General features: G+C 34.4%; 3 protein-coding genes across 5 annotated transcripts; 1 reads left to right on the top strand and 2 right to left on the bottom strand.

Annotated features, from left to right (window-relative positions):
* Positions 1-2,345: 2,345 nt before the first annotated feature.
* Positions 2,346-5,584, bottom strand: LOC117785223. Its single transcript, XM_034623144.1, has 2 exons — positions 5,376-5,584; positions 2,346-2,721 (listed from the first exon to the last, which is right to left on the bottom strand). The coding sequence occupies exons 1-2, from the start codon at positions 5,419-5,421 to the stop codon at positions 2,465-2,467; spliced, it is 303 nt and encodes a 100-aa protein (XP_034479035.1). The 5' UTR covers positions 5,422-5,584; the 3' UTR covers positions 2,346-2,464.
* A 49-nt stretch (positions 5,585-5,633) lies between these two features.
* On the top strand, positions 5,634-19,501 carry LOC117785222 (NADPH oxidase 5). 2 transcript variants are annotated; one of them, XM_034623142.1, is made up of 14 exons: positions 5,634-6,438; positions 9,361-9,455; positions 10,937-11,051; positions 11,115-11,212; positions 11,704-11,824; positions 12,013-12,163; positions 12,217-12,427; positions 12,487-12,713; positions 13,440-14,706; positions 15,311-15,647; positions 15,714-15,893; positions 16,748-17,064; positions 17,128-17,224; positions 19,045-19,501. In XM_034623142.1, exons 1-14 carry the CDS (start codon positions 5,788-5,790, stop codon positions 19,240-19,242), a joined length of 4,065 nt encoding a protein of 1,354 aa, XP_034479033.1. In that variant the 5' UTR covers positions 5,634-5,787; the 3' UTR covers positions 19,243-19,501. The 2 variants fall into 2 exon arrangements, with proteins under 2 accessions (XP_034479033.1, XP_034479034.1); XM_034623143.1 differs by lacking the exon at positions 15,714-15,893.
* Positions 19,502-20,054: 553 nt separating this feature from the next.
* LOC117784893 (inhibitor of Bruton tyrosine kinase) lies at positions 20,055-27,711 on the bottom strand. 2 transcript variants are annotated; one of them, XM_034622745.1, is made up of 8 exons: positions 26,945-27,711; positions 25,637-26,210; positions 25,442-25,569; positions 25,241-25,384; positions 23,931-24,523; positions 23,744-23,867; positions 21,584-22,265; positions 20,055-21,041 (listed from the first exon to the last, which is right to left on the bottom strand). In XM_034622745.1, the coding sequence occupies exons 1-8, from the start codon at positions 27,373-27,375 to the stop codon at positions 20,145-20,147; spliced, it is 3,573 nt and encodes a 1,190-aa protein (XP_034478636.1). In that variant the 5' UTR covers positions 27,376-27,711; the 3' UTR covers positions 20,055-20,144. The 2 variants fall into 2 exon arrangements, with proteins under 2 accessions (XP_034478636.1, XP_034478635.1); XM_034622744.1 differs by having other exon boundaries at positions 21,584-22,269; positions 23,748-23,867.
* Positions 27,712-27,726: the final 15 nt, after the last annotated feature.

Below are 27,726 nucleotides of genomic sequence, written 5' to 3'. Positions count from 1 at the left end.
GATGTGTATTTTTGTATATAGTTTAACTATGTGTTTTTTCTCTGGGTGTATGTCTCTCTTTCTAACTCCCTCTCACTGTCTCTGTCTCTTTTACTGCGACACTTGCCAGCTGCGCGTTTCCCGTGAGAAATTTCAATTATTTTAATTAGCGTTGCGATCGCGGCTGCTTTATTAGGCGACGACTGCGACAACAACAACAACAACAAGCGACAGCAACAACAACGACAAGCGACAACAAGAACAACAACAAAGGCAACAACAACAGCAACAACTATTGATGACAACGACAACGTTGAAGGCGATGTTAGCGCGTCTGCGTCTGCGCAGAGTCTGAAACTCAAGTCGCAGTCGCCTTTCGGCCAATTTCCGCTGCGCCGCACGCAACTCGCTGCCGCTGTCGCTGCTGCAGTCGGCGTCGCAGCTGACGTCGCTGATCGACGTCGCAGTCGCTTTAAATTAGAGATGCAAGGAGCAGAAGCAACAAAAACAGGATAAAACGAGCAGGAATAGTGAAAAAAATTAATTGTAGGGAAAGCCAGAAAAATACAAATTTTATGTATAAATATTATTTTATTTATTTATTTATAAATTAAATGTATCTCAAAGATAAAATACTTAAGAAATATACATAAACCAAGGTTGGAAAAAAGGAAATCAAATTAATTAGGGTAAAAAACTTATAAAAACTCTAGTTTATTAATGCAAAACATCAAAATTAAAAATTAATTAATAATGGTTTTCAATTGTATATTTAAAAAAAAATTTAACTGTCTGCAGTTGAATAGCACAATTTTTAATAAAATACTCTTGAATTCTTATTACGGAAATTTTTGCCTTAACAAATATTTTTCCTAATTTCACTTTCCTATTTCATTTTTATAATTTTTATTTCTTAATGACAAGCTTTCTTGTATTTGCCCAATTTTTATATAAATTTATTTAATTGTATCTTAAGTAACGTCGACAAAATTAAAATAAAAATGATTTAGTTCAAAAAATAGAATTGGAATGTTAGCTTAATAAATACCTTAGAATAATAACAAATTTAAGTAATTAAAAAAAATGTTGAAAAATGGTAAGTCCAACTTTAGAGAGAGTAGGGATATTTTTGATATTTTTGCCATTGAACTAGTTTTAACAAAAAGAACAAATCTATCCGAAAAATGTCTAAATTGACAACACTGACAAGTTGGAATGCGACCGCCAGTTGATAGCAGTGTCAGAACAGGATTCTGGATAACTTTGTCGTCGTCGTCGTCGCCGTTGCCTAATGACATGTTTTGGATAATGATGACGGGCAACGATTGAAAGAGAAGGAAGAGTTGTCGTTGTTGTTGTTGCCTGTGGCAGCGAGGCATGTGGCGATAAAGTCGCTGGAACTTAATTTAAATTGATGACACTGCGCTCAACGTTGGCCATTTGGAAAATTGGCTACAAAGCTGCAAACGTTAGCCAGGCAAATCAATCTGCATGCCAACAGTCCGCTAACTGTGTCAAGTCAATGGACCACCCAGTATCATCATATCAGCACCTCTCTCTTTATCTATGGTACCTCATTAGAAGTCCGCACATTTTTATAATGTATTCAAAAGAACACACAAATAAATAAGATGAAAATACTAAGAAATCAAAATAGTTATGAAAATGAGGGAGGAATTTTAAATTAAAGAAAGCAGCAATTAAAAAATTCCACTCAGAGAATAATGGAATAACACAAATTAAGAGCAGACAAAATAAAAAATAACTTAAAATAAAATTAAAATATTTTAAACTATTTATAATAAAATGTGTACGTTTCCGGATATTACTAATTATTGCCTTCCCATTATTTTTCCTCAAATTTAAATTTGAAAATTATTTGATTCGTATTAAGGTTTTTTATTTTTAAATATTTCTGCAACAAATCCAAACTATTTATTAGTATTGAAAGTTTAGTATGAAAAATAATATAAAAAAAAAGAGAGTACTCTTCCTAATTTTTTTCGATCCATTTTTATCTTATATAAATTATATTTTAACATTATTCATATGTTTGGTTTCTTTATATTTATTTCCATTTTATGTTTCCCTAGTTTGATTTTATTATTTTATCGAATATTGTTATTATTTATTATCTATTGACTTTGTTATTATCTTTAATATATTATAATTGCACTATTTTTAATAAACTTTTTTGATTAGGACTATTTACAATATTTTCCTTATCTACCTTATCTTGCTAATTTAAATTTCTTAATCACGTTAATCCTTTTTCTGCTTAACATGCTTTTTAGTTTTGCTTAACTAGCTGTTGTCTTTAAGTTTTAGTATTCCTTTTATTATTTGTCAAAATGCTTATGGGAAGTTCTCTCTCTACCCATCTCTCTTTGTCTCCGTCTCTTTCTTTAAACTATGCCAGTTGCTTTATAATTGGCCGCTGCGGTGTCAATTGCAGCGCCAGCGCCGGAGCTCAATTAAAAGCTGCCTACGCCGACAGATGCCTGATGCTTGCCGCTTGCCACACAGCTGTGCAACATGCTCCTCCAGCTTTGGGGCATTGAAGCTGGAGCTGGAGCTGGAGTCGGAGTTGGAGTTGGAGCCTCCCCTGGGAGCTGGCAATGTGACTTGCTGCCGGAGTCAGCGGTGAATTCAGCGCCCTGCTGTGATTGCGAATGCCAATTTCAGCAATTAACAACAATGGCCATAAATGCGTGAAACGCATAAACTGACAGTTAACGGCAGCTGAAAAGAGACAGACTGAGTGGGATAGAGATGGCAATAGCTGATACGGATGCAGACGGAGCGGCTTAAGTATGTTGCTCCGGATTATTAAACGTTAACAGCAACTGGATTTTTTTTTATTATTTAGTTTCGATTTTTGATCTGCATTTCAATCTTAATGCGTATGTTGAGCCTACACCGCCATTTTGTGGACTAAAATAGACGAAGAAAAATATTAATAATCCAAAAGTAAGCGGTAGCTCTGATCTAATCCAATCCAATTCGATCCAATCTGATCCGATCAGCGACCAATGACCGTAGTAAAGGCCAATACCGAAAACATTAATCAACAGATCGTATTCATATTGGCCATTGTTTATGCCTCTGCATCGTGCAATTATTAAGAAAAACAAGTAAATATTTTGTTATTCACAGCTGAACGACTAGGCAGATACCCTATAAGAAGAAAAAGAATTTAGAAAAGAGTGGATTTAAATATCTTATACATTTAACATTATGTGCAACTGTTAAAGTGCTGTTAGCATAGATGCAAAGTCTAACACTCTGTTTACATCAGCTTAACATTATGAGCCGCTGTAAATGAGATGTTAGCTTACAATTCTCTGTTATGGGCAGTTAGCTAACAGCTGTTAAATGTAATCTCTTACCATAAAACTGTATAGAAAACAGCTCTGTAATTTTCGAAAACAAATTATTTACATAGCGATAAGATAATATAATAATAAATTTTAGCTTAAAACTAACTACTAAATCATATATTATAAAACTTTTAATCTAATACTGTAGAAATAAAAAGGTGTAAATAAAAATTAAGCAATAACTAAATTTTAATAAACTTTTATAAAACATTTGCGACCTGTTAAATCTTGAATACAAAACATACGTTTTAGGCAAGGCCCTGAATATCAAACATGGACAAGTAATATGCTCTGCTTAGTCTATTTACAGGGTATAGCCAGTAACCAATTGCTCCACAAATCTTTTGCTGTTTGCCCTTTGGCTGTTAACGGAAACTGAAACTGAAATTGAGGCAGTGACTTCAGTTTTTTTGTATTGCTATGAATTCACGGTTACTTAAGACATTGCAATCGGCAAAGAGAGAAGGAATGATAATGAGGGAGAAGGGAGGGACAGAGATCAAGTTCAATGACTCGATAAAAATAACAGATATTCGTTTATTGTTTGAAAGTGTCTGAAGCTGTGAATATTGAGTATTGAGATAGAGGTGCAAGATTTGATATGTGACCTTGATTAAGATTGAGTTTTTTTTTATGGAACTATTTAAAAACAATTTAAAATATTATCTGTCAGCGTATTGATTGGCTTTGAGTATAGCTTTAAATGAGCTACGTTTGATAAGACCGCTGAATGTAGCCTATAAGAATTTCGATAAATATTACAAAGAATAACAATATTTTAAAACAAAACCAGAAAACAAGTAGTTCTTAAATTAAAATAAATAAAACAAAATTAGGAAAAGTACTATGGGAATAATAAAATTAAAAACCTTTTTTTTGTATCTCTTCTTTTTTTTCCATTATTTCTGTAATTCTTTGAGGCATTTCCCTTATATTACGAGTTAAACCGATTCATAAGCTATTCCAAAAAGTCATAACAAAAAGCAGTAGCTATAACATTATGATAGACATTCATATTTCGTGAAAATGTGTTACAAATGCAGTCAGAGCAGAATTCGGAAACAGACACGTTCGGCAGACACCTAAACAAGTTTGATTATTACACAACACGGGCGTTGAAATTAAAAAATTGAAGACATCGGAAAGTGTTCGGCTCTTGCTTACTACCTACCTCTACTATTTATTTGTCGTACTACCTGTGTGTTGTACCCGGGAATACAACTGGTTTGAATTATTTGCACCTTATCATATAAATACACAATCGACACTGACTAAATTAGAATATCTATCTGAAGCTGAATCATACAATAGACGAAGCGTCGCTAAGATCTGCCCACTGCACCAAATGTGGCCATATCTTTGTATTGTTACCAGACATTTGTTTTAAGACCCTGTACTTAAAATGTACAAAGGGCTTTTTTTGTTTAAGTCAATAGCAAAATCTGTATGATAGACAAATGGAACTGTATCAGAAACTATTTATATTCTTGAAAAATCTGGTCAAAAATTCTTAAAATATAAAATATCATTATATCATCCATACATATTAAATTTGGTTTCTAGATTTTGGTAGGTCAAAATATTAATAAGAAAGTATTACACAAACATTTTTAAATATACAGAATTTAGGTTAGATTGCAGTTCTAAAAGCCAAGTTGCTCCTGAGGTCAAAATTCTCTTCAAAAGCTTACACATGTGTAATGTTATTTTTTTTTTATAATTTATGTATTATTTTTATTTGCATTTTCAATTAAATTCTTTTATATAATTAGTACCGAATCTCTCACAGTCGAGTACGCTCAACTGTAACCTGTGCTACTAGTTTTATGACAGCCTTTTAGCCACACATTGATTCCATTCTGGTCAGTAACTAAAGCTAAAGCTAAAATTGAAATCTTCGAAATTAATGCGATTTTGGCACGTCGAAAAATGTAAAAATCAAAAGCAAAAACTGAAACGCGTTCCAAGATCCCCACACACACACACACACAGAGAGAGACACACACATACACTCACCTACTGCGCGAAGTGCAGCCGAGAGCCGACGACGCACGTCTCGCATTGGGGCTGCGATTCGTGTTGCGAGGCTTTCGCTTTCAGTTGCTGCTCGTTGCTGCGTCCGATTGGTGTTGCTTATTTGTCGCTGTCCGCTGTTCGCCGTTCGCTGTTCGCCGTTCGCTCTTCGTTCTCTCGTGTCGCGCTATTCGCCGTCGTTTGCCGTCGTTCGCCGCACAATTCGTTTGTTCTTCAGCTGTTAACAAGCGCTGTATTGTCCTTGCGATCGATTGCGCTAGTGTAAAGTGCTTATGTTAATGCGCTGTTAATGCACAGCGCTCAATTGTTATCGATAAGTCCTGCGCAAGCGTAAAGTGCTGTATAATGTGCATAAATAATATTTGAATTAAAATTTGAAATATTTAAAAGTAAAATGGATAACGATTTGCATACGCCAGACAATCATCGTGGTTCCGTGTCCTCGAATAAATCACTGGAAATTCCCGTAACACCCTCGCGTTCTCCCAAAAAAGTATCCTTCTCCGATGAGCTGCCGAGCAGCAGTGTTAACAGTTACAGTGCCACGCCCAGCAGCAATCCGAATGGTGCCAACAATTCAACAGAGCCAAGTGGTGTTAGTCAAGTTCTGCAACAGGCCGTACAATATTTGGAGCGTTTACATGGCGCACGTGATTATCCCGCGGAGGATTCAGCGATGCCAGCTGTACTCGATTTGGATGCACAATCGCTGCAGTTGGAAACGCCAGTGTTAACAACGCCAACATCGCCCAGCATTCTGATTGCGGAACCAGCAAAAACTCTTGACGATGTCGATGACGATGGAAATGAAAATGGAAATGGTTATAGTTATGACTATGAAGGTTATGGCGGAAAGCAGGAAGTGAAGCCACAATCGAATTTGTACATGGAGCGATACAAGCTTAATTTAGATAAAAACTGCAGCTCCATGGAGCTGGAGGCGAGACGGGAGAAACAACGCTGGCTATTGATATCGGAGTGCAGTGCTCGATTTGGCGAGGGGAAGCACACAAGGGAGGCATTCCGCAAACTATTTCTGGATGAGGTAAGCTGGTGTTACAGGTGCTTGTGTTACAAATGACGGTTTTCATTCGACGGTTTTGGCAGTACGGAGCGGTACGACCGTTGTGCTCCGTTTATCATGTACCTTTCTTAATTACCCTGACATATCAGTGAACTATGTGTGTGTATGCAAATGAAGTGTTTCAAATCCGCGAATGCCTGTTCTCTTATCTCTCTTTATTTCATTTTCTCTCTCTCTCTCTCCCTCTCTGTTTCTGTTGATTACAATGCCCTGATTAAACGTGAATTTTTAACAAGAAAAAAGTTTTCCATATAACTCTGCAAGAATATTAAAAAAATTCTCCATTTTAAATTTTATTCCAAGACTGATAAGAAGTATATGGAATTTCATAAAAATCAATATATATATATTTATTCAAGGTTTACTTCTTTTTAAAATATCAAAAAATTGCATTATATTTTTCATAACGAAAACACAAATTAAACCTGTTTTTAAATGTTCAATTATTTTTCTAGTTGATTATTTTGATCAATAACAGTTGTTTTCGGTTTCTGGAGTGCTCTCTTATCTCTCTCTCTCTTTCTCTCTGTCTCTCTTTCTTTCAGATTCTGTTGATTACAATACCTTGATTAAAACGTGAATTGTTGACAAGAAAAAGTTTCTATAGTTTTCTGAAAAAATAAAGTCAATTTGAATTACAATTTGTTTTAGAAGCTTTAAAATAAGCTTAGAAGTTATATGAAATCCATAATTATAATGCTTTCGTCACTAATATAATTATTTAATCCAGTTTTTATTTATTTTTGAGTCTCATGCAATTATCTTTTATAATTGAAACACAAATTAAACTTGTTCAATGGTCTTCTAATTTGAAATGTTTATCAATAACAGTTGTTTTTGTTTCCTGTCCCGTTCTCTTATTCCCCTTTCTCTTTCTGTATCTCATTCACTCTGTTGATTGCAATGCCTTAAATAAAAGCGAAAATACTTCAATCTTCTTGAAAGACTGATCAAGTTAAACTCAATTTAAATTATTATTTTTAGACTGATTTAATAAAATTCAGATTTTGAGTAATCTTAAATTTTGATGAATATAAGTATAAAAAAGTCATATAAACAAATTTTAATGATAGTTAATAGTTTAATTTTAATACAAGAAAAAATGTTTATTGGGTCTTTGCAAATATACATATGCACTGTAATTACAAAATATTATAAAATTTATAGAATTAATATAAAAATAAAAAAAAAACAATTTTTAAAATATTTGTAATTAATTTTTCTGCAAATAAAAAAAAAATTATAATTGAAACACCAATTAAACTTGTTCTTATGCTAATTGATTTCTTTGTTAAAAGGTTGGATCAATAGCAGTTTTTTTCGGTACCTGAGCTGTTCACTATCCTCTCTCTCTCTCTCTCTCTCTGTCGCTCTCTCTCTCTCTCCCTCTCTTTTTATCTCTTTGTAACTCTCCCTTTCTGTGTATGTGTGTCTGCTGACCTTGTGCTACATATTTTGTGGTCCTTTACCCGCTGCCAAAATTGTAAACTTGTTTTTTGTTATATTTTTTTTGGTTTTTTATTTTATTTTGATTTATGCTGTTGTTGTCTTCGTTGTGTTTCTCTCCCTCCTTCTGGCTCTTTGTTGATTTTTTTATGGATCTCAAGAAAGCTGTCCAACCAGTCCCAGCCCCAATACTTCAATACTCCAATACTCTTGCTCATCTGTTAAATATGCACACATTTTTCATGTGCTCTTCCCTATCTTGAATCTCCCATCGAGTGTGACCAATGGAAACATGTTAAAATCTGCAGGCAATGGATCGTGCGATTGAATACCATTAAAATACACACATAGTATGTATACTAATAAGCATTTAATTAATGCTAATACGTACTTACACAACATTCCGAGCTGACTTCCCCGGTTGAGTTTAAGGTCAATTCATCTCTGGGTAAATGAATCAATCAGCTCTTCGATTATGTTCTCGAGTGGGAGAGTGCATAAATCTGCATACGATTGTATTTGATTGTAAACAATTGTTTGTGATAAATAACAATACAGTGAGCACTCGCTAATTGCCGCCTGTGTACAAGAATTTTTTAATTTCAAGCTACAAGTTTAAATAGTAAACTAAAGTTATAATTTATATATTTTATAGGTTTTTAATGAAATTTTTAATTGGTTTGTTAGCGTATATATTAAATCACATTATTATTTTGTAACTAACTATATAATAAAAAAAAATATTTGAAGTGCTTTAAATCAAATCAAAATAAACACTTAAATAAACTTTTCATATTTTGCATAATTAAGTAGTCAGTGATTTAGTAAATTTAAAGTATATAATAAATTGAATTATTGTATTTAACACTTAATAAATGCACAAATATATGTTAGAGCTTTATACACGTTATAAATAAATTTTTAGTTGTATAAAAATATTGATAATTTTTTAATGGTTTTAATTAATTAAAAAGCCAGTAATTTAATATTAATAAAACTGATTAGTGTTAAAAAAATTTAAAATAAATGTGAATGAAACAAAGTTTAAAATAAATTATGGATTAGAATAAAAAGCCAGTTATAAATTAAAGCTAATTAGTTTAGAATGTACCTTTGAATTATGGAAGTAATCTACAAATATTTTAAATGGTTATAAAATAAATTAAACAATATTTTAGAAAATTATTAATGTATTTTTAAATAGTTTTTTATATTTTTTTCGCTTATTGGTATTTTATTTTACTGTAAGCAATCATTAAAAGAACATTAATTACTAATCTCTAAGTTTTAAATTCATTTAGATAACAACAAAATAATTTCTTCTTTAATTGAGCATTGTTTGTAATGTTTCACTTAGCGAGTGTTCCCTGTAGCACATAAATTAATTAGCACAACACATAAATTGATTTTCTTTACAATTTGTACATTTATTTACAGGAATTTCAGCAGAAGCTCTTTCAACTCTTTGATCTGGAGGGTAATGGATATTTGCTGCAAGATCGCTGGATAGAGCATCTCAAAGGTCGACTCACGTAAGTGTCTTGGGATGTGAAAAGGATAAATCTATTTCTTTTTTTTTCTTTTTTTTTGCTCATTTGCCTTTTTGTAAAGAGGTAAAGAGGTGCCAAAACAATTAGCTGACTGCTAGCAGAAAAAAAACCTTGTCTCCGCACTGATTCTTATTCCCAGACACAAGCACACGCACTTGCAGCTCTTGTAGCTGTTGTTGTTGTTGCTGCTGCACTGTTGCACTGTCCAAGTGGCATGCCCCAGGCGGAGGCATTCCAGCTGCGCCTGTTGCAACTTTGCTACCAAAGTCAGCACAGCACAAATGCCACAACGGACACGGACAACGCGTTGCAACGGCGATGCCATCGCCAATGGTGATGCTATCTGTGTTGTATGTTAACATATACAACAGCTAACATAGTCCGCATGCCGTTACCCCTCCCCTAGCCCCTACCCCTACCCCTACCGCTGCCACTACCCCCACCCCACACACTCCTCCTCTACACTGCACAGTGGTCACTTTAGCTCGAATAAACTGCTGACTTTGTAGAACATTTTTATGCTAAAAACAAATTTATATAAAATATAAATATTTCTTCATTTTTATTTTAAAACATAATTTTTAAAAATTTTCGTTTTATTCTCACAAATATTTTTCTTATTAGGTTTTCTTTTATTACCCAATTTCTATCCAAATGACGCCTCACTACTTAATTCTTCATTTTAATTGTTAATAATTATTTATTTTATACATTTTAATACATTAAAATATTTAAAAATTAAATTTTTTTTTGTACCACCCATTTTTTATTCAAGTAACGCTTTTGTGTCACACTATTTTTTTTAAATTAATTCTTAATTCTTATTGAAATAAATTAAAAATTCAATTTTGTAAAGTTCGAAAGCATCTATTGAGTCAGAATGTTATCGTTTTTAATTTTGCATGTTATTTTTGTTTTTGTAAATTTTATTTTAGAAACTTTAATATACTAGCAACTCAATAAAATCGCGAAGAATAATTAAATTCTCATTTCAAAATATATATTGTAACTAACTAGAAGCTTACAGTTTATTTTATAGTAAGCCAAAAAGTTTTTGAATTACAATAAAAACAAAAAAAGAGATATATTAACATATTTAGCAGTAATTCAACAATTTCTCTGTTTTTTTTTTCCCCCAAATAATATGATTTATTTTAAAAATAATAAATTAAAATTTACACCAGCGAAATTTAGCAAAATTGACCACTGTGCAGTGATGCTCTTGGCCAGGTCTGGCACTGCCAACGACTGTCACTAGCCTGGCTGTCGTAATGAAGTCATTCAAATACAAATATAGCGTGTTGGGCGCGGGAGTCGAAGTTGGAGTTGGAATCGAAGCTGGAAGAGCAGAGTTTCAACTTCAGCTACTGGAATTTGGGATTGGAGGCTTGTTACCGTCAATGGCATTGCTAATGTTAATACTCTCTTTCTATATTCTATTTATTTTCATTTCATTCTATCAGCGACGATCGGCAAATGGATTTTGCGGAGCAAATTGAATCTGTGGCCTATGTCATTTGTGGTGAGAAGAGTCAAGTGTGCTTTAAGAACTTTCGCGATATCTGGCATACAAGAGGCGTAAGTGACACGCCCACACTTTGCAGACTATATTTTTAACAAGAAATCTATTTATTTATACAGATATTGGACAAACTGTATCGTTTGATTGACAACGATGGCACAAATCTTATATCCACAAATCAGGTTATGGAGTTTATTTCACATTTAACCAACTCCAGGTAAACTATATAATATTATTATTTGGATTTATGTAAAAATATAGAATACTTAAAATGGTACTTATTTATTTATTTAGGTTTTTTTTTTAATTTACAAGTTGAATTTAACAATTAAATTAATGTATGAAAAATGTTAATGTGATTATATAACTGTAAATAAATCAGGTTTTATTTTAAACTTTTGATTAGAGTTTCAATTGTGAGCCGAAAACTTGATCGTACACTTGAATCATATTTGAAATATTCCCTGTTTCCAGCTTATTCATCAAATAACTTGTTTTTATGGGCACGACATTTTAAATTAATTTAATTTGCTAAAAACTTTTGTTTTAATGCAATTTAATTGCGGTATATTTTTGTTAGACATTTAAAAAGGAATTACCTGTAAAAGAGATTTGATTGTTCCTAATTTAGATCGTGTAGATAGGAATATCCCACTCCCCCGAATTAATCCATTTTAACATAATAATTCTTTCTCTTTTCTTCTGTAGACCCCGCACAGGTTTCGACAAGAGTTCCCTGGCGCGTCTGGAGCAACTTTTTCGTAATACAGTGGGAAATGAACAGGAGATTCGAAGAGAGGAGTTTCAGAAAATTGTCACCTCTAAAAATGTATGACTGCTGTTTCTAAATCCAATTTTTTGAACTTTTTTAAACATTTTTATTTATTAATTTTATTTTTTTTAAATACATTTAAAATAAATTGTACAAATAAATAAAAGCAGAAAATATTAGATAAATTTTAAAGTAGAAAAGCGGATTAAAAATATATTAACTTATTTATCTTCCTCAAATTTTAGCCGTTTTTTACGGAACGCGTTTTTCAAATATTCGACAAGGATAATTCGGGTTCGATATCCCTGCAGGAGTTTATAGATGCCATACATCAGTTCTCAGGACAATCGGCTGATGATAAAATACGTTTTCTATTCAAGGTCTACGATATTGATGGTGAGTTGTTAACTTTCTTAGGAGAACTTCTAAATTAATTAAATCTTTGCTAGGTGATGGCCTTATACAGCATAAAGAGCTACACGATGTGATACGTCATTGCATAAAGGAGAATGGCATGGAATTCTCGGAGGATCAAATCGAGGATCTAACCAGCGCCATGTTCGAGGATGCTGATCCTCACAACAGCGGTGAAATCACCTATGAAGCGTTGAAGAATCAGCTACATAAACATGGCGGTCTGCTTGAGAATCTCAGTATTACGTAAGTTAGAAGTTATAGATTATTATTCAGCAGATATTTCCACTCACTTTGTTCCTTAGCATCGATCGCTGGCTAGTTCCGATTGCCGAGGAGCAGCCGACGAGCAATAAAACCTCACGACTGTGGAATACAATACCTCACCAGCTAACGCTGGCTTATATGAAGAACAATCAGGTCTTTGTCACGTATCTGTTCTTCTATATAACCGTCAATCTGTGCCTCTTCATCTCACGTGCCATTGAATATCGACTCAGCAATGGATTTGTCATCATTGCCAGAGCTTGCGGTGAGTTTTCCATTATATAATAATATACTTTACTCGTGTCATTAAATATTATGTCCCTCAATCTCGAAAAACTTTACAACATCCATAGTATTACAGATAAAATTATATTTTTGGAATCAAACATTCTCTTTTAACATTTTCTATTATTTTATTTAATTTCATTAAGATTCAATTATTATAACGTTAGTTATGGCTCCGTTTATCTAGAAAATCTTCAAAAACTAACAGCTTGCAAGTTATAACGTTTATTTTGTAACTTAGCATTAATTTTTGTTATTATCTATCATCTTACTTAATTTTATTAAGATTTATTATAATTTGATTATTATTCATTGTCCTAATTAATTTCCATTAAGATCCGATGATTTTAAAACTACTTATGCCTCCTTGAATCTGGAAAAAGCTTGTAAAATTCTCAGTTTTAAAAATGTATACATTTTTTTTGCAACACAAAGTGTTTTTTTATTATTAAACAACATGTTGCTTAATATTTTCAAGATCGGTTAAGTATAACGCTAGTTATGGCTGTTTTAAGTTGCAGTCAGCCTAAAAGAATGCAATAATTTTTAACTATAAATTCTTAAAATTTACAGATGCACTTAATATATAGGAATAAATTTTATTTCTGATGTATTTTACTATACTTTACCCACTCTTTGGTAGTTTTAGATTTCGTGCAGAAGATTTTATGTCAATCTCTTATCAAAATTTTACTTCCTTCCACAGGACAATGTCTGAACTTCAACTGTGCCTGGGTGCTTGTGCTGATGTTGAGGCATTCGCTGACCTATCTTCGTTCCCGAGGTCTATCCTCGTTTCTGCCCCTGGATCATCATGTCTATCTGCACAAACTGACGGGAATTACGATCTCGGTGCTCAGTTTGGTGCACACGATAATGCATTTGTTTAATCTCACCATAAGTGTGATCAATGATCCCAAGATTAATGCTGGACATTTTACTATACCGGAATGGTTACTTACGGATCGTCCGGGCTTATATGGCCTCATTCCGGGCTGTGCAAATCCCACGGGAGTTGCACTTCTGATAATTTTATTGGTCATGTTTGTGTGCTCGCAACCATTTGTGAGGAGAAAAGGCAGCTTTGAGGTCTTCTATTGGACGCATCTGTTGTATGTGCCTTTTTGGATACTCACGCTATTCCATGGTCCCAATTTCTGGAAATGGTTTTTGCTGCCGGGTTTGGTTTACATTGTGGAACGTGTTTTGAGATTTGTTTGGATGCGTGGCGAGCATGGCAAGACTTATATTAGCTCTGGTTTGCTGCTGCCCTCCAAGGTCATCCATTTGGTCATTAAGAGACCGTATAATTTTAATTTCCGTCCTGGGGATTATGTTTTTGTCAACATACCAGCAATTGCCAATTACGAGTGGCATCCATTTACCATTAGCTCGGCTCCCGAGCAGGAGGATTACATGTGGTTACACATACGCACCGTGGGCGAGTGGACAAATCGCCTTTATCGCTACTTTGAGCGGGAACAGCAGAAACTGCACAAGGGCGAGGTGAATACACATATGCATGCCATTCCCACGCCCAGTTTTATGCTCTTAAACGAGACCAGGAATCCCATGTTGGCACCTGATAAGTCGCGACTCTCGCCGACGCCTCAAACGGATTTTCTGGCCCGCAACATGGCCAGCAATAACTTGAATCCAGCTACTCCGCCACAGCGTCCACCCCGTCAACATCGCAAAGTGGTAAACACCAGCTCACCTGCGGATTCATCCACAGCCGTCACAGGTGTGAATCGCATTCGCAGCATCAAAAAGTCACTGCAACGCACCTTTTCCCGCAAGGAATCCGCCGAACCAAAGCCCAAAGCCAACCAGATCACGGGCATGGCCAATGGCGCCTTCGTTGCTGATTCCGGAGAGCGTGAGGAACTGGGACTCAAGCAGAGGCCGCTGGAGAAGAGCATCTCCTTGCCGGACATCAGCATGAAGAGCAAGAAACGCAGCAGGCTCAAGGCGTAAGTCATCTTTAATGATAATTCAGTTATCTGTCTAACGATTTCAATAATTCATATCTTAAACGACGCCTAACTAATGCAGTTATATAAAATTGCAATCACGGAAATTTAAATAACTTTATTTCTTACGTAATCAAACTCAAAAGTCTTGAAATTATAGTTTTCTTAATTTGAAGTGTGTTATTATGATCAATGGGTATAAAATGTGTTCATAAGCTTCCCAATTTCATCTAATTAAGGGAATTATGTAACAATCTGATGCAGGAAATTAATACAAATTTTTAAGTTCCAAAAAGTCAGAATTATCCTAATTAAAAGACCCAAAAAATCAATCAAAAATCAATTATTCAAAGTGTAAATATAACAAGTATGTTTTATATTTGAATTCATTCACTTTTAGGCAGCTTAGAGCTAAATTAATTAAGAAAATAAATATAAAAAGGCAAAATTTATAAAAAAAAAACATTATTTTATACAATTTTTTAACTGAAAATTTAGCATTTTTTGAAGTATATTTTGGTTATAGGAAATTTTTTATTTTAAGATATGCTTATTGGCTGTTACCAATTGTAAATCTTCTCTTTCTCCTCATTTTCCTATGCAGGCTACGCAACTTGGGAAGATCCGAATCGGAGCGTGCCTTTGATGATAAACAAATGCGTCGTGCTCGGAACAATAGTGTGGGATTGGCCTATTTAAGTCCACAGAATAAGTCGCTGGCTCAGAGTTTTCGCTACATGCGCAACAAGCCCACAATTATAGCCTTCAGGACGCCCAGCGTGGATCAGAGTGACCTTCAATTGACAGCAGCAACAGGAGCAGAAGGATCAATGGATAATGCCATGACAGATCAGGCATTACGTCTATCCAGAGCGGAAAGTGCAACCGATAAGTTGCCTTTAAGCCGACTCAGTCTCGCAACGGAGGATAAACCTTTGGAGGTAAGTGCAATTACAATTAACCATTAACTTTAAGTTTAAGTCGATTTCCTTTATCCAATCTCGAAGGATAACACACACACTACGGTGACGGTGACGGGCGGCAGAAAATCACGTTTACGTCGTCCCACATTTCTGCGCTCGTTGTCCACATCCATTACAAATCGGGGCATTAGCAATGGAGGTGGCGGTGGCAGCTCCACAACTAACAACGGTTCCAAGGTCACACTTGATGCGGGCGTCATGGAGGTTTGGGCTTACACGCACACAATCACACACTTACTTTTCAGTGTTGCCAACTCAGTTTTTTTTCGAATAGATTTTTATTTTAAAACTGCTGTAGCTGGAAAATATTTAATACATTCCCTAGACGGAAATCTATCCTATTATAAATTTAAAATAGTAATTCAAATATTTTTTTTCTGAATATTAATAACGTCAAACTAATGAAAATACGAATAATACTTAAAGAAATCATGAAATCAGAAAGCAGAATATGCAGTTTTGCTACAGAAAACAATAACAAATAACAGTTTTAAGAGTTCCGAAAAGAGTAAAAATTTAATTCATTAATATTAGGCAGAGTAACATGGACCGGTTTAGTTCTCCGATTTAAGAAAGAATTTCAAACTAATTTTTTTTTATTGTTTAAATGCTTGTTCCTTTTTTTATTTTTATTTTCTAACTAAAAATTTTTTATTCTTAAGTTCTTAATTTTTGTATTTTAGGCATAACTTGTAAAATTCCTATAATTCATAAATTTGACATTTTGCTATATTTTCCTTTATTAATTAAGGACAACTATATTAGCGAAAATAATTAGCTGAGTAACATATTTTTTTAATTTTAAAATATAATTTTGAGTTGTAAATTACAACTAATAATACCATATAGTGCTTTTATGATGCTTTTAAAAATTATTAATTACTTATTTCAGTTTTACTGAATATTAATAATTAAAAAAGAAACATTTTGTACTATTATTATATTTTCTACCATCCTATTTTTTACTTGTTAAGCTTTCTGATTTTGTGGCAAATAGTTGGCAACACTGACACACACACATTTACACTCACTAACAAGTTAATTTGCTCTTCATGTAGATCTTTATTGATGGCCCTTATGGTGCACCATCAAGTCATATTTTTGGGGCCCAGCATGCCGTGTTAATTGGCACTGGAATTGGCGTCACGCCCTTCGCCTCCATCTTGCAGTCCATAATGCACCGTTATTGGAAGGCGCGTCATAGTTGTCCACGCTGTCAGTTCGAGTGGGCGAGTGAGATACCCAAATCTGTGATGAATCTGCGCAAGGTGGACTTCTTCTGGATCAATCGCGATCAGCGATCCTTCGAGTGGTTTGTCAATCTGCTATCGCAGCTGGAAATCGAGCAGGCGGAACTGGGTGGTGCCATGGAACGGTGAGATCACTGAAATATTACTTGATCTTTTTTTGACTAAGATTTTCCCATTACCTTCTGCAGTTTTCTGGACATGCACATGTACATCACGAGCGCCTTGCAACGCACGGACATGAAGGCGGTTGGCTTGCAGCTGGCCTTGGATTTGCTCCACGAGAAGGTAAATTGAACTAGAAACATCATTCATTATATCAATACAAGCCACTTGACATTTTTCAGAAACTTTGATCTCTCATAACTTCATGAAAAACTTACCGATTTTCAAGCGGAATGTCATTTTAATAATGATTTGGCCTCTAAAATGATTCAGCATTTAAATTTTTATCATCTAGAAAATTTGATATTTTTTCGACTCGAAGCCATTTATCATCCAATTTTCCATACCTACCCTTTGACATTTTTTTTTTAAACTTTCATCTTTCATAACTTTGTCAAAACTCAACCGATTTTTAAGCGGAATGTCATTTTGATCATGATTTGGCCTCTAAAATGATTATGTATTTAAATTTTTATCATCTAGAAAATTTGATATTTTTTCGACTCTAAACCATCTATCATCCAATTTTCCATACCTACCCCTTGACATTTTTTCAAAAACTTTGATTGCTCATAACTTTGTCAAAACTCAACCGATTTTTAAGCGGAATGTCATTTTGATCATGTTTTGGCCTCTAAAATGATTCTGCATTTAAATTTTTAACATCTAGAAAATTTGATATTTTTTCGACCCGAAACCCTCTATCATCCAATTTTCCATACCTACCCCTTGACATTTTTTTTAAAAACTTTCATCTCTCATAACTTTGTCAAAACTCAACCGATTTTCAAGCGGAATATCATTTTGTTCATGTTTTGGCCTCTAAAATGATTCTGCATTAAAATTTTTATCATCTAGAAAATTTGATATTTTTTCGACTCTAAGCCATCTATCATCCAATTTTCCATACCTACCCCTTGACATTTTTTTTAAAACTTTCATCTCTCATAACTTTGTCAAAACTCAACCAATTTTCAAGCGGAATATCATTTTGATCATGTTTTGGCCTCTAAAATGATTCTGCATTTAAATTTTTATCATCTAAAAAATTTGATATTTTTTCGACTCTAGCCATCTATCATCCAATTTTCCATACCTACCCCTTGACATTTTTTTTAAAACTTTCATCTCTCATAACTTTGTCAAAACTCAACCAATTTTCAAGCGGAATATCATTTTGATCGTGTTTTGGACTCTAAAATGATTCTGCATTTAAATTTTTATCATCTAAAAAATTTGATATTTTTTCGACTCTAAGCCATCTATCATCCAATTTTCCATACCTACCCCTTGACATTTTTTCAAAAACTTTGATCTCTCATAACTTCATCAAAAATTAACCGATTTTCAAGCGGAATGTCATTTTGATCATGATTTGGCCTCTAAATTGATTCTGCATTTAAATTTTTATCAGCTAAAAAATTTGATATATTTTCGATCCGAAGCCATCTATCATCCAATTTTCCATACCTACCCCTTGACATTTTTTTTAAAACTTTCATCTCTCATAACTTTGTCAAAACTCAACCAATTTTCAAGCGGAATATCATTTTGATCATGTTTTGGACTCTAAAATGATTCTGCATTTAAATTTTTATCATCTAAAAAATTTGATATTTTTTCGACTCTAAGCCATCTATCATCCAATTTTCCATACCTACCCCTTGACATTTTTTCAAAAACTTTGATCGCTCATAACTTTGTCAAAACTCAACCGATTTTCAAGTGGAATATCATTTTGATCATGTTTTGGCCTCGAAAATGATTCTGCATTTAAATTTTTAACATCTAAAAAATTTGATATTTTTTTATTTTCATGCGAAATGTCATTTTGATCATGATTTTCCTACAAAATTTTATAATAATTACAAAATTATGCAAGAGTAATTTTGAAAAAACTAATGAAAATGTAAGTTAATGTATTCTGCCTTATTTTGTTGCAGGGCAAGCGTGATCTGATCACAGGTCTCAAGACGCGCACGAATGCGGGACGACCCAACTGGGACAAAGTGTTCAAGCAGCTGCAGGCACAGCAGAAGGGCAAGGTCACAGTCTTTTATTGCGGGCCACCACAGTTGGCCAAAACGTTGAGGGTCAAATGCGATCAGTATGGATTCGCCTTTCGTAAGGAGTGCTTTTGAGATTGCTGCTTTGTGCATTCATTGTGCTTTATCCTCATTATCGTAGGGTTTCGGGTATCTCAGTTTTCAATTCTCAAAACTATATATTTATATATACATAGATATGTATCTCTATATCGTTAGCTATTTATTTGTCCTGTGTTTTTATTGTTTTATTGCCTCATGTTGTCGCCATGTCTCCAAGCTTGTAAATATAATCACAAATATCTGCATAATGATAATACATAATTAATTATTATAAATAAAAGTTGTTACTCAATTTGTGCCACATTGTGATGTCCCTTTTATTCCTTTCCGCCACTCAATCCACTTCAACATTTTCCAGGTGGTTCCGAGTTCTACATCTGATCGCGATGCCACATGTATTTATTCCAGGGATCGCAAATAAGAGTTAAAAATTAAAAAAAAAAAAAGAATAAGACTAAGAAAATTGATTTGAAAACAAAAATTCCATGCATACTATATCAGGATAGGATCCTGAAACAGGATTAACTTTTATTTTTTATATTTATTTAAATTAAACTAGTGTAAACTCTTATTTGTGATCTTGATAAATAAAATTTAAATAATAATTAAGTTTAAGAATCTAAAAATGACTCTTATTTTGATTAAAACGAATTTGAACATAAACTTTAATTATATATATAATATATATATTTAAAACTTTTATTTTCAATATCAACAAAAATATTATTTTTTAATTTCTATAATAAAAATTACGAATAAGAGGTTGATAACGATTTTAAGATTAAATTTTACATATCAAAATAATCAAACAGCCATTTAAAAGTTTTTTGATAAAAGTCCTCAAATAATTTGTATTTCATAATTTTTATTTGAAAAAAAAATCAATCGTCAGGTTGCAGAAAAGGGAAACAAAACATAGATATTTAATGACAGATTTAATGTCTAGACCAGCTGCTAAAATTTATATTACTGGGCCTCGACTTGCGTTCAATTGTGATGGTTTCGTCGTCAATCTTGTCCACATTGTAGAACTCCCGCAGCTCGGCAATGGCTGTCTCCTCGATCTGGGTATGGACCAGAGACTTATTTCTCATGCGTTCGTAGCTCTCACGCTGACGACGCTCATCCGCCAGGATCTGGGAGAAGCTGTTGCCCTGATCCGCATTTGTTGTAGCTGTCGTGGCCTGACCACGCATCATATTGGCAAAGGAGGTGGGATCTGTGATGCTGCCCGTTGTGGGCGGCGAGTTAAAAGCCTCTGGGTAAGTTGCCGGTGAACTGGAGGTGACACCCCAAGCATTGGGCACTGCCAAGGGAGTCGAATTCGGCTCCAGGGTCGCAGAGCTGTTGGCACGCCAACTCTGCGTTTCGGAGGAGAGACGTTTGCGTTGTTTCTGTGACAATTTCTGGGATTGTCCCATCAAGGTGCTTAGATCTAGGTTGTAGCTCTTGCTTAAGGGTGTGCTGGCCTCATTTGGACTGCTTGGCAGTGTTGGCATTTGCTCCTTGCTGGGAGTTCTCTCGTTTACACTTCGGGGTGACATGACAACCAGTTCTGGACTCGGCTGCTCCTCCTGCTTGAGCACATTGTGAACCTTCAATGCCGTCTCTGCCAGCTTGCGTTTCTGCTCCTTTTTATCCACGACACGCGACCAATTCTTCACCTCATTTGGGGAGCTTTCTTGGGGTGCTGTCTGTTGATCTGGCGAGGATTCACTCACACTCAGTGACCTCATCATGCTGGAGATGGCCTGCTGTTCATAGTGATGTGCATCCTGTTTATTATGCAGCTCCTTTTGCTTGTGCCGAGCAGCGTCTTTCAATTTGGCATCCTAAGGCAGAAAAACAACGCAATTAATAATATTAAAATTACCAAACTTGAAAATAAAAATATGTATTTAAAATTGAAAAAACATATAACTAAAAAGAAATCAACATTAAAAAAAAACAAAAAGTTAATTACGTAATAATATGTTAGATAGATATTCCAAACCTACAAATCTTGCTACAAAATTCCATTGTGAGAATCAATTGTAATAAATATAAATATGACATATCTGAAATATTTGATATAAGTTCAAAGAATTCTGAATTTAAGGAAAACAGCAGCAATATTTTCATTAATTTGTTACAATGAAATATATATGTCTACTACTATTAAAAATAAATTCAAGCGGAGTTAGGAAAATTTTCCTAACAATTTATTTAAAATATTAATCAAAAAGACCTTTTCCTTTTTTACTTTGAATGCATTTCGTTACACAATTTTTTAGTTTTTATTGCCATTTTCTTATTTAAATTTCGGTATTTTTAAGTTTTACTCTTACTGTTTATTTAATTCATTCAGAAAATAGTAAACTTGAAGCACACTCACCACAACCATGCGATAATCTAGATCAACTTCGCTTCCATCGACAAAGCTGAGCAACAGCTCATCGTCTATAGCCTCTGAGAAGGGTGTAATTTGTCGATAGTCAAACACCTTGTGGAACATCTTTCTATAATGATCGTTCAAGAGATGCAGAGTTGTCGGCTCGCACTGCTCGATGCTGCGATAGGTGAGCACACGTGCCAGATTCTGGCAGATAAAGTCCAGACAACCCTCCTGGAGCAGCTTGCAGTTGTACATGACGGCAAAGTCCAACATCTCGCCACATTTCCTAATGCTGATCTTGTCTAGAATCAGAGATTCGCAGACATTCTGCAGCGATTCAATAAAATACTGATCACACAAGGTGATCATATTATATAGAAACGTTTCCGTATAGTTCTGTTTGCAAAATGATTCCGTGTCCAGACTGTAGAGATAATCGAGAATGGGTTCCATATACTCCACGGGCACGCTCTCAAAGCTGACTGTGGCACGTTCCGCCCACGAGTGCATGAACATCATCTCAAAGTACTCCAGACGCGACACCAGGACACATTTGTGAGCCTCCAGCACTTCCCCCTCCTCGCAGACAACGCGCACGTCGTACAAATCCGGGAAATTCGACCTGTGCAATCGATTAAAACGCTGTCGACTCGGCAAAGGAAACTGTTGCTCACTGATGTAACTGCAATAAAAATAAGTAACATTTATAATATTTAGATAATCGTTTATATTAGATTATCAAAGAAAATAAAATATATATTAAATATTTTATTTCCATAATATATCAATTAAGTTACCTTAAAATGCGATTTCAAAAATGCTTTCTTTAATATCAATCAAAAGTCTGACCAACTTCAAATTGTCATAACTTTGTAAAAACTGAACCGATTTTCAAGTGGAATGTTATTTTGGTCATATTTTGGCCTCTAAAATGTTTCTGCATTTAAATTTTATTCTTCTAAAAAATTTGATATTTTTTCGACCCTCAGCCATCTATCATCCAATTTTCCATACCTACCCCTTGACATTTTTTCAAAATCTTTCATCTCTCATAACTTCATCAAAAATTAACCGATTTTCAAGCGGAATGTCATTTTGATCATGTTTTGGCCTCTAAAATGATTCTGCAATTAAATTTTTAACATTTTGAAAATTTGTTATATTTCGACCCGAAGCCCTCAATCATCCAATTTTTCATACCTACCCCTTGACATTTTTTTAAAAACTTTCATCTCTCATAATTTTGTCAAAACTCAATCGATTTTCAAGCGGAATATCATTTTGATCATGTTTTGGCCTCTTAAATGATTCTGCATTTAAATTTTTATCACCTAGAAAATTTGATATTTTTTCGACCCAAAGCCATCTATCATCCAATTTTCAATACCTACCCCTTGACATTTTTTTAAAAACTTTCATCTCTCATAACTTCATCAAAAATTTACCGATTTTCAAGCGGAATGTCATTTTGATCATGATTTGGCCTCTAAATTCAATTTGTATTAAATTTTTGTTCATTTAGAAAATTTTATTATTTTCGACCAAGATTCGATTTCGATGGTAAGGGTCCCCCCTTTGAAATTTTGAAAATTCAAAATTTCAAATCTGAAGTTTTCACTTTTAATCAACTCCTTATATCGTAATTAGTATTAAACAACACTTCAAACTTGATTCTGCGAAATTTCATTTTTTTGTAAAAAATCATGACAAAATTAAGAAATATTTTGACTTGTAAAGTTGATAGGTCAGAGGCTTGAGCAACTTCGATCTGTCATAACTTTGTCAAAACTCAACCGATTTTGAAGCGGAATGTCATTTTGATCATGTTTTGACCTCTTAATTCATTCTGCATTTAAATTTTTATAATCTAGAAAATTTGATATTTTTTCGATTCTAAGCCATGCATCATCCAATTTTCTATACATACCCCTTGACATTTTTTTAATAACTTTGATCTTTCATAACTTTGTCAAAACATTACCGATTTTAAAGCGGAATGTCATTTTAATCTTGTTTTGGCCTCGAAAATGACTCTGCATTAAAATTTAATTCATCTAAAAAATTTGATATTTTTTCGACTTGCCTAATATTTTTCTTTCTAAAACTATGATCTCTCATAGCCTGCATTTCGATTTTTTAATAATTTTTTTGTCAACGCACCTTTGCACGTATTTGGCCAATTCCTGCAACTGGAACTTCTCCAAGTGAGCGTGAAATATTTCGCAGACACGGCTACGCTTTTGAGGTTTATTCGGACCCAAACTCTGTTGCATGCAGTCGATATCTGGAAGAGAAGTAAACAATCAGTACATATATACAAATAGCAAGTCTTAAACTATAGTTTTACCATCCTCTGTGGGCCAATAATTGCAGTAGATGTGCTTTAGAATGAGCTCAAACATTTTGCCAGTCAAATTATCAAAGTTCAAATAGACATTTCTGTCCAGATAGCAACGGATCAGTTCCCTCAATCCTGGTGCACGACTGTAGATGATAAACTTGTGGGCCGCAAAGCGTTCACCATCCACATGGAGCACAACATCATGAACGGCATCCGAATCGCAGGTGTCGTGATATAGCTTCTTGAAATGATGCTCCCGACGTGGCAACGTCGGTTTCCGAAAGTACTTCATGTGCGACTCTTGGAGCACGGCAAACGAGGAGAAACTCTCATCACAAACAATGTCAACGGCACGATCAATATTCGGCAAACGCTGCAAATCGATGCGAACATAATGTTCTCTTGAGATTTCCGTGCGATTCTGATCGTTATTCTGCCAGATGTCCATATTGTGCTTGGGTTTATCCTGGCTGCCGGCGGGAAACGTGAGCTGATTGCACTTGCCACGATAGACACAGCCATCGGAGAGTATCAAGACCTGATTGCACTTGTAGATAATCTTCTTGATCTCCGGCAGGCGAATGGGCGATAAATTGCAACTGAAATAAAGATTTCAAAATCAGAGAACGGTTAACAAAAATCTAAACTGAACAGAATTATTTGGTTTAATGAAAAATTCGTACAATATTTCTTGATAAAGTTATCCTTCTCATTTTTAATTTGATTCAATTTATTTCAAAATCCTACTTTTTAATCTACAAAAGTACAATTTACATTTAAAGTAATGAATTGAATGTTATTGAATATTTATTTTTATTGTAGGTATAAAAAATATTATTGAATATTAATTTGTATTTTAGATATACAAAATATTAAAAAATAAGTAAAGTTTTCTACTTTCATTATATTTCTGATAAAAAATGATTGCATTACATTTTTAATTTATTAAATTTTTATTGTATTTTTGATGTTAAGCTTAAGATATATTTAAAAGTTAATAAAACATGTAATGGTTTCTTCTTAAAAATTAAAAATGTATAATTTTATATTTGGAGCAAAAATGTGTGTTCAAATTATTTAAAAAAAAAATGGTAAATGGCAAGTTTAGATTAAAGATATGTGTTAAAATTCATGTTTAATAAATTGCTAGGAGATAATCTGTCCTGTTACAGATTCAGAAATAATATATCTGCGATTTTTCAGAATATTTGTTCGACATACTTTTTAGTTTACTATTGTTATCAAACATTATAATCGTTACGGTTCGGTTTTTTGAATTGTTAAGAAAACAAGACAGTAATTATTGCTGGTCTCACCTGTAAAACTGTTGTGTATTCTCGTACCAGATGAACACCACATTTGTTTCCGTGAGCATCAGGAGTTTTAGAGCTGCTGCAGATCCCTTTGTGGAGTTCTTTATATTGCCACCCATCACAGCAATGCTCTTGAGATCCTCATAGCTGCAAAAAGTAAAGATTAGTTAAGATTTAAGGCAGTTGGGTGAGATAGACACTCACTTGGGTGTCTTGATAGTGCGCGTTTTGTCGGCGTAGAATAGAAATATCAACTTTTCCGCTGAGTAAACCACAGTGGCTGCATTATTCGCCTCCACAAAGCAGATGTTAGTGCGCTCCGCCAGCTTCATCTGTAATTTAATAAATAATTAATCAAAAATAAAAGATGTAATAGTAATAATTGTGTATAGTACTTGCCAATGTTGGCGTTGGTATCGTTTTCATCTGCGAACTAATGCCAAATTGTCCCTGATTGGCGCCCCAGACATAAATGCATCTGTTGCTGTAGGCAATGGAATGCTGATCGCAGGCAATCACTCGCAACAAATCGCTGGCGCCTTTGTCCCGCAATGAGACGACTTCCTTGAATGTGGTTAGACTCTCGCCCGCATCCCGCACTCCCAACTGATGGTTATCATTGAGGCCGCTGGCAAAGACCAGAGAACGATTCGTCAGCAGCAGGGAATGTTGTCTGGATACACTCAGACAGATGATATGCTCGTTGTTATTTTTTAGTGGCACCTTGACACGTTTTGGAGCCGGCAAACTGTTCTCCACGCCAATTCCCAGTCTGCCACCCTTGCCATGTCCCACGGCGTACAGATGCCCCTTGTTGTCGCAGAAGAGACTGTGATAGGCGCCCAAAGCAACATGTTCTATCCAGAGATTGGATTTACGAAAGAAATCCACCGCCTGCGGTGAATTGGAATTCTGCTCGTTGCCTATGCCCAGATTATAGTTTTTGTTCGAGCCCCAGACCAGGATTTCATTTCTGCAACAGGAAAAATCAAGAGATTTTATTTTTACGTCACAAAAATAAAGTCAAACTTAGGGTAAAGTTTAAATAAACCTAAATAGAAATGGGCCAAATGAATAAAAAACAAGAATATTCAAATAGAATCAGAGCCGGAAATACTGATTTAAATTTGAGTCAATTATTTTATTATTATTTTATAAAATAATGATTTGATAAAGTTAATTGATTACAAAATTACTTTGAAATTTGCTTTGATTTCATTTCAACTACTTTTTGAATTATAATTAATTTAAAAGAAAACTAGTTGAGATAGACATCTTATCAAATTTGTTATTTTAACGTTCGCAGTGTTTTTAATGTGAAATTATTCATTTAGTGATTGTATTAATTAATTGCACATATATTCTTTAAGAGAAATGCGCTGATTAATTCTTCATATCTAAATCCCAATGGAACCATTCCCATTTACAGGCTATTAAAAACCATTAAACGATTAAAACGGAGCTATGTGAAAATATCAAAACATAAAGTATATCGGTTTATTTTACAAATATATTTTTCATTTCATAAATTTAAATTTTGTCAAAACAATATTTCGCCAATAAAACAAAGCACTTGTGTAAAAATGTTCTAAATCTAATTAGCTGTGTGTCACGGTGCCTTTAAACTGTCTGTTACATACGCTGTCATAATTTGAATATACCCCATGCACTTGAATATTAATGGGTATACAGTAAGATTGTACTCACTGGGACATGGACGTGGTATCGATATCCCATTTTCGGCAAATCGCTTGCAACGGACAACGGGTGTCCTCATCGAGCAGTTCCAAGCTGGCGCCGTAGCGCAACAACAACACGGCGCAGTCGATGCAGCCGTAGAAGAGAGCCCGGTGAAGTGGACTACTGCCGGACTCGTAGTCCCGGATATCGATCTGGGCACCGTGATTTAATAGCCACTCGAGGATTCTGTAGCGTGCCACGGAGGCACACATGTGTACGGCGGAACGGCCCAGATAATCCCGTATATTGCTGAAATTCGCACAACTTTTGGCAATAAATGCGGCCAAATTTTGATCGTCTACGGAACGTTTTGTAATTGCGGCCGTAATGTTGTTGCCGTGCTCACGTTTCCGGCACTTGACGGTGCAGTCATATTCCTGATTCCTAACGGTCGACATACGTGTATTGCAATTTAATTAAAACGCCGGAAAATTGCACTTTTTATTTTCTATTTTTATGTTATTGTTGTTGTTGTTGCTGCTGCGACGACGGCAGTTGTTGTGACGCTGCCGATAACAAAGCTGCCCGGTATCGATACTTGCTAGCAGTAAACTAAACTAATAATTAAAACAACTACATCTCTTGCCTACATCATATGACATTAAATAAAATTTCGCAATCGACCTATTACATTTATTTATACAGCATAAGCGTAATTTAACATAATTGTGAAATTAAGTAAACTATCGAAAGCGCCAGCTGTTCACTATAAAATACTTGTGAACCAAGCCTGCCAGCCTGTTTTTTTC

This window comes from Drosophila innubila (assembly GCF_004354385.1).
Source record: "Drosophila innubila isolate TH190305 chromosome 2R unlocalized genomic scaffold, UK_Dinn_1.0 1_C_2R, whole genome shotgun sequence".
NCBI lineage: Eukaryota > Metazoa > Arthropoda > Insecta > Diptera > Drosophilidae > Drosophila > Drosophila innubila.
This window is presented reverse-complemented; position numbering and strand designations above follow the sequence as displayed.

Bases quoted from the DNA above. Each gene is read 5' to 3' on its own strand.
- LOC117785223 (XM_034623144.1), bottom strand. From the start codon at position 5,421: ATGCGAGACGTGCGTCGTCGGCTCTCGGCTGCACTTCGCGCAGTAG. The intron at 2,722-5,375 runs GTGAGTGTATGT...GTCTCTTTTCAG, and splicing joins GGCTGCACTTCGCGCAGTAG to CTGCCGTTAACTGTCAGTTT.
- LOC117785222 (XM_034623142.1), top strand. From the start codon at position 5,788: ATGGATAACGATTTGCATACGCCAGACAATCATCGTGGTTCCGTGTCC. The intron at 11,213-11,703 runs GTAAACTATATA...TTTCTTCTGTAG, and splicing joins TCACATTTAACCAACTCCAG to ACCCCGCACAGGTTTCGACA. The intron at 17,065-17,127 runs GTGAGATCACTG...TACCTTCTGCAG, and splicing joins CTGGGTGGTGCCATGGAACG to TTTTCTGGACATGCACATGT.
- LOC117784893 (XM_034622745.1), bottom strand. From the start codon at position 27,375: ATGTCGACCGTTAGGAATCAGGAATATGACTGCACCGTCAAGTGCCGG. The intron at 25,570-25,636 runs GCAAGTACTATA...ATTAAATTACAG, and splicing joins CGATACCAACGCCAACATTG to ATGAAGCTGGCGGAGCGCAC. The intron at 23,868-23,930 runs GTAAAACTATAG...CTTCTCTTCCAG, and splicing joins TTATTGGCCCACAGAGGATG to ATATCGACTGCATGCAACAG.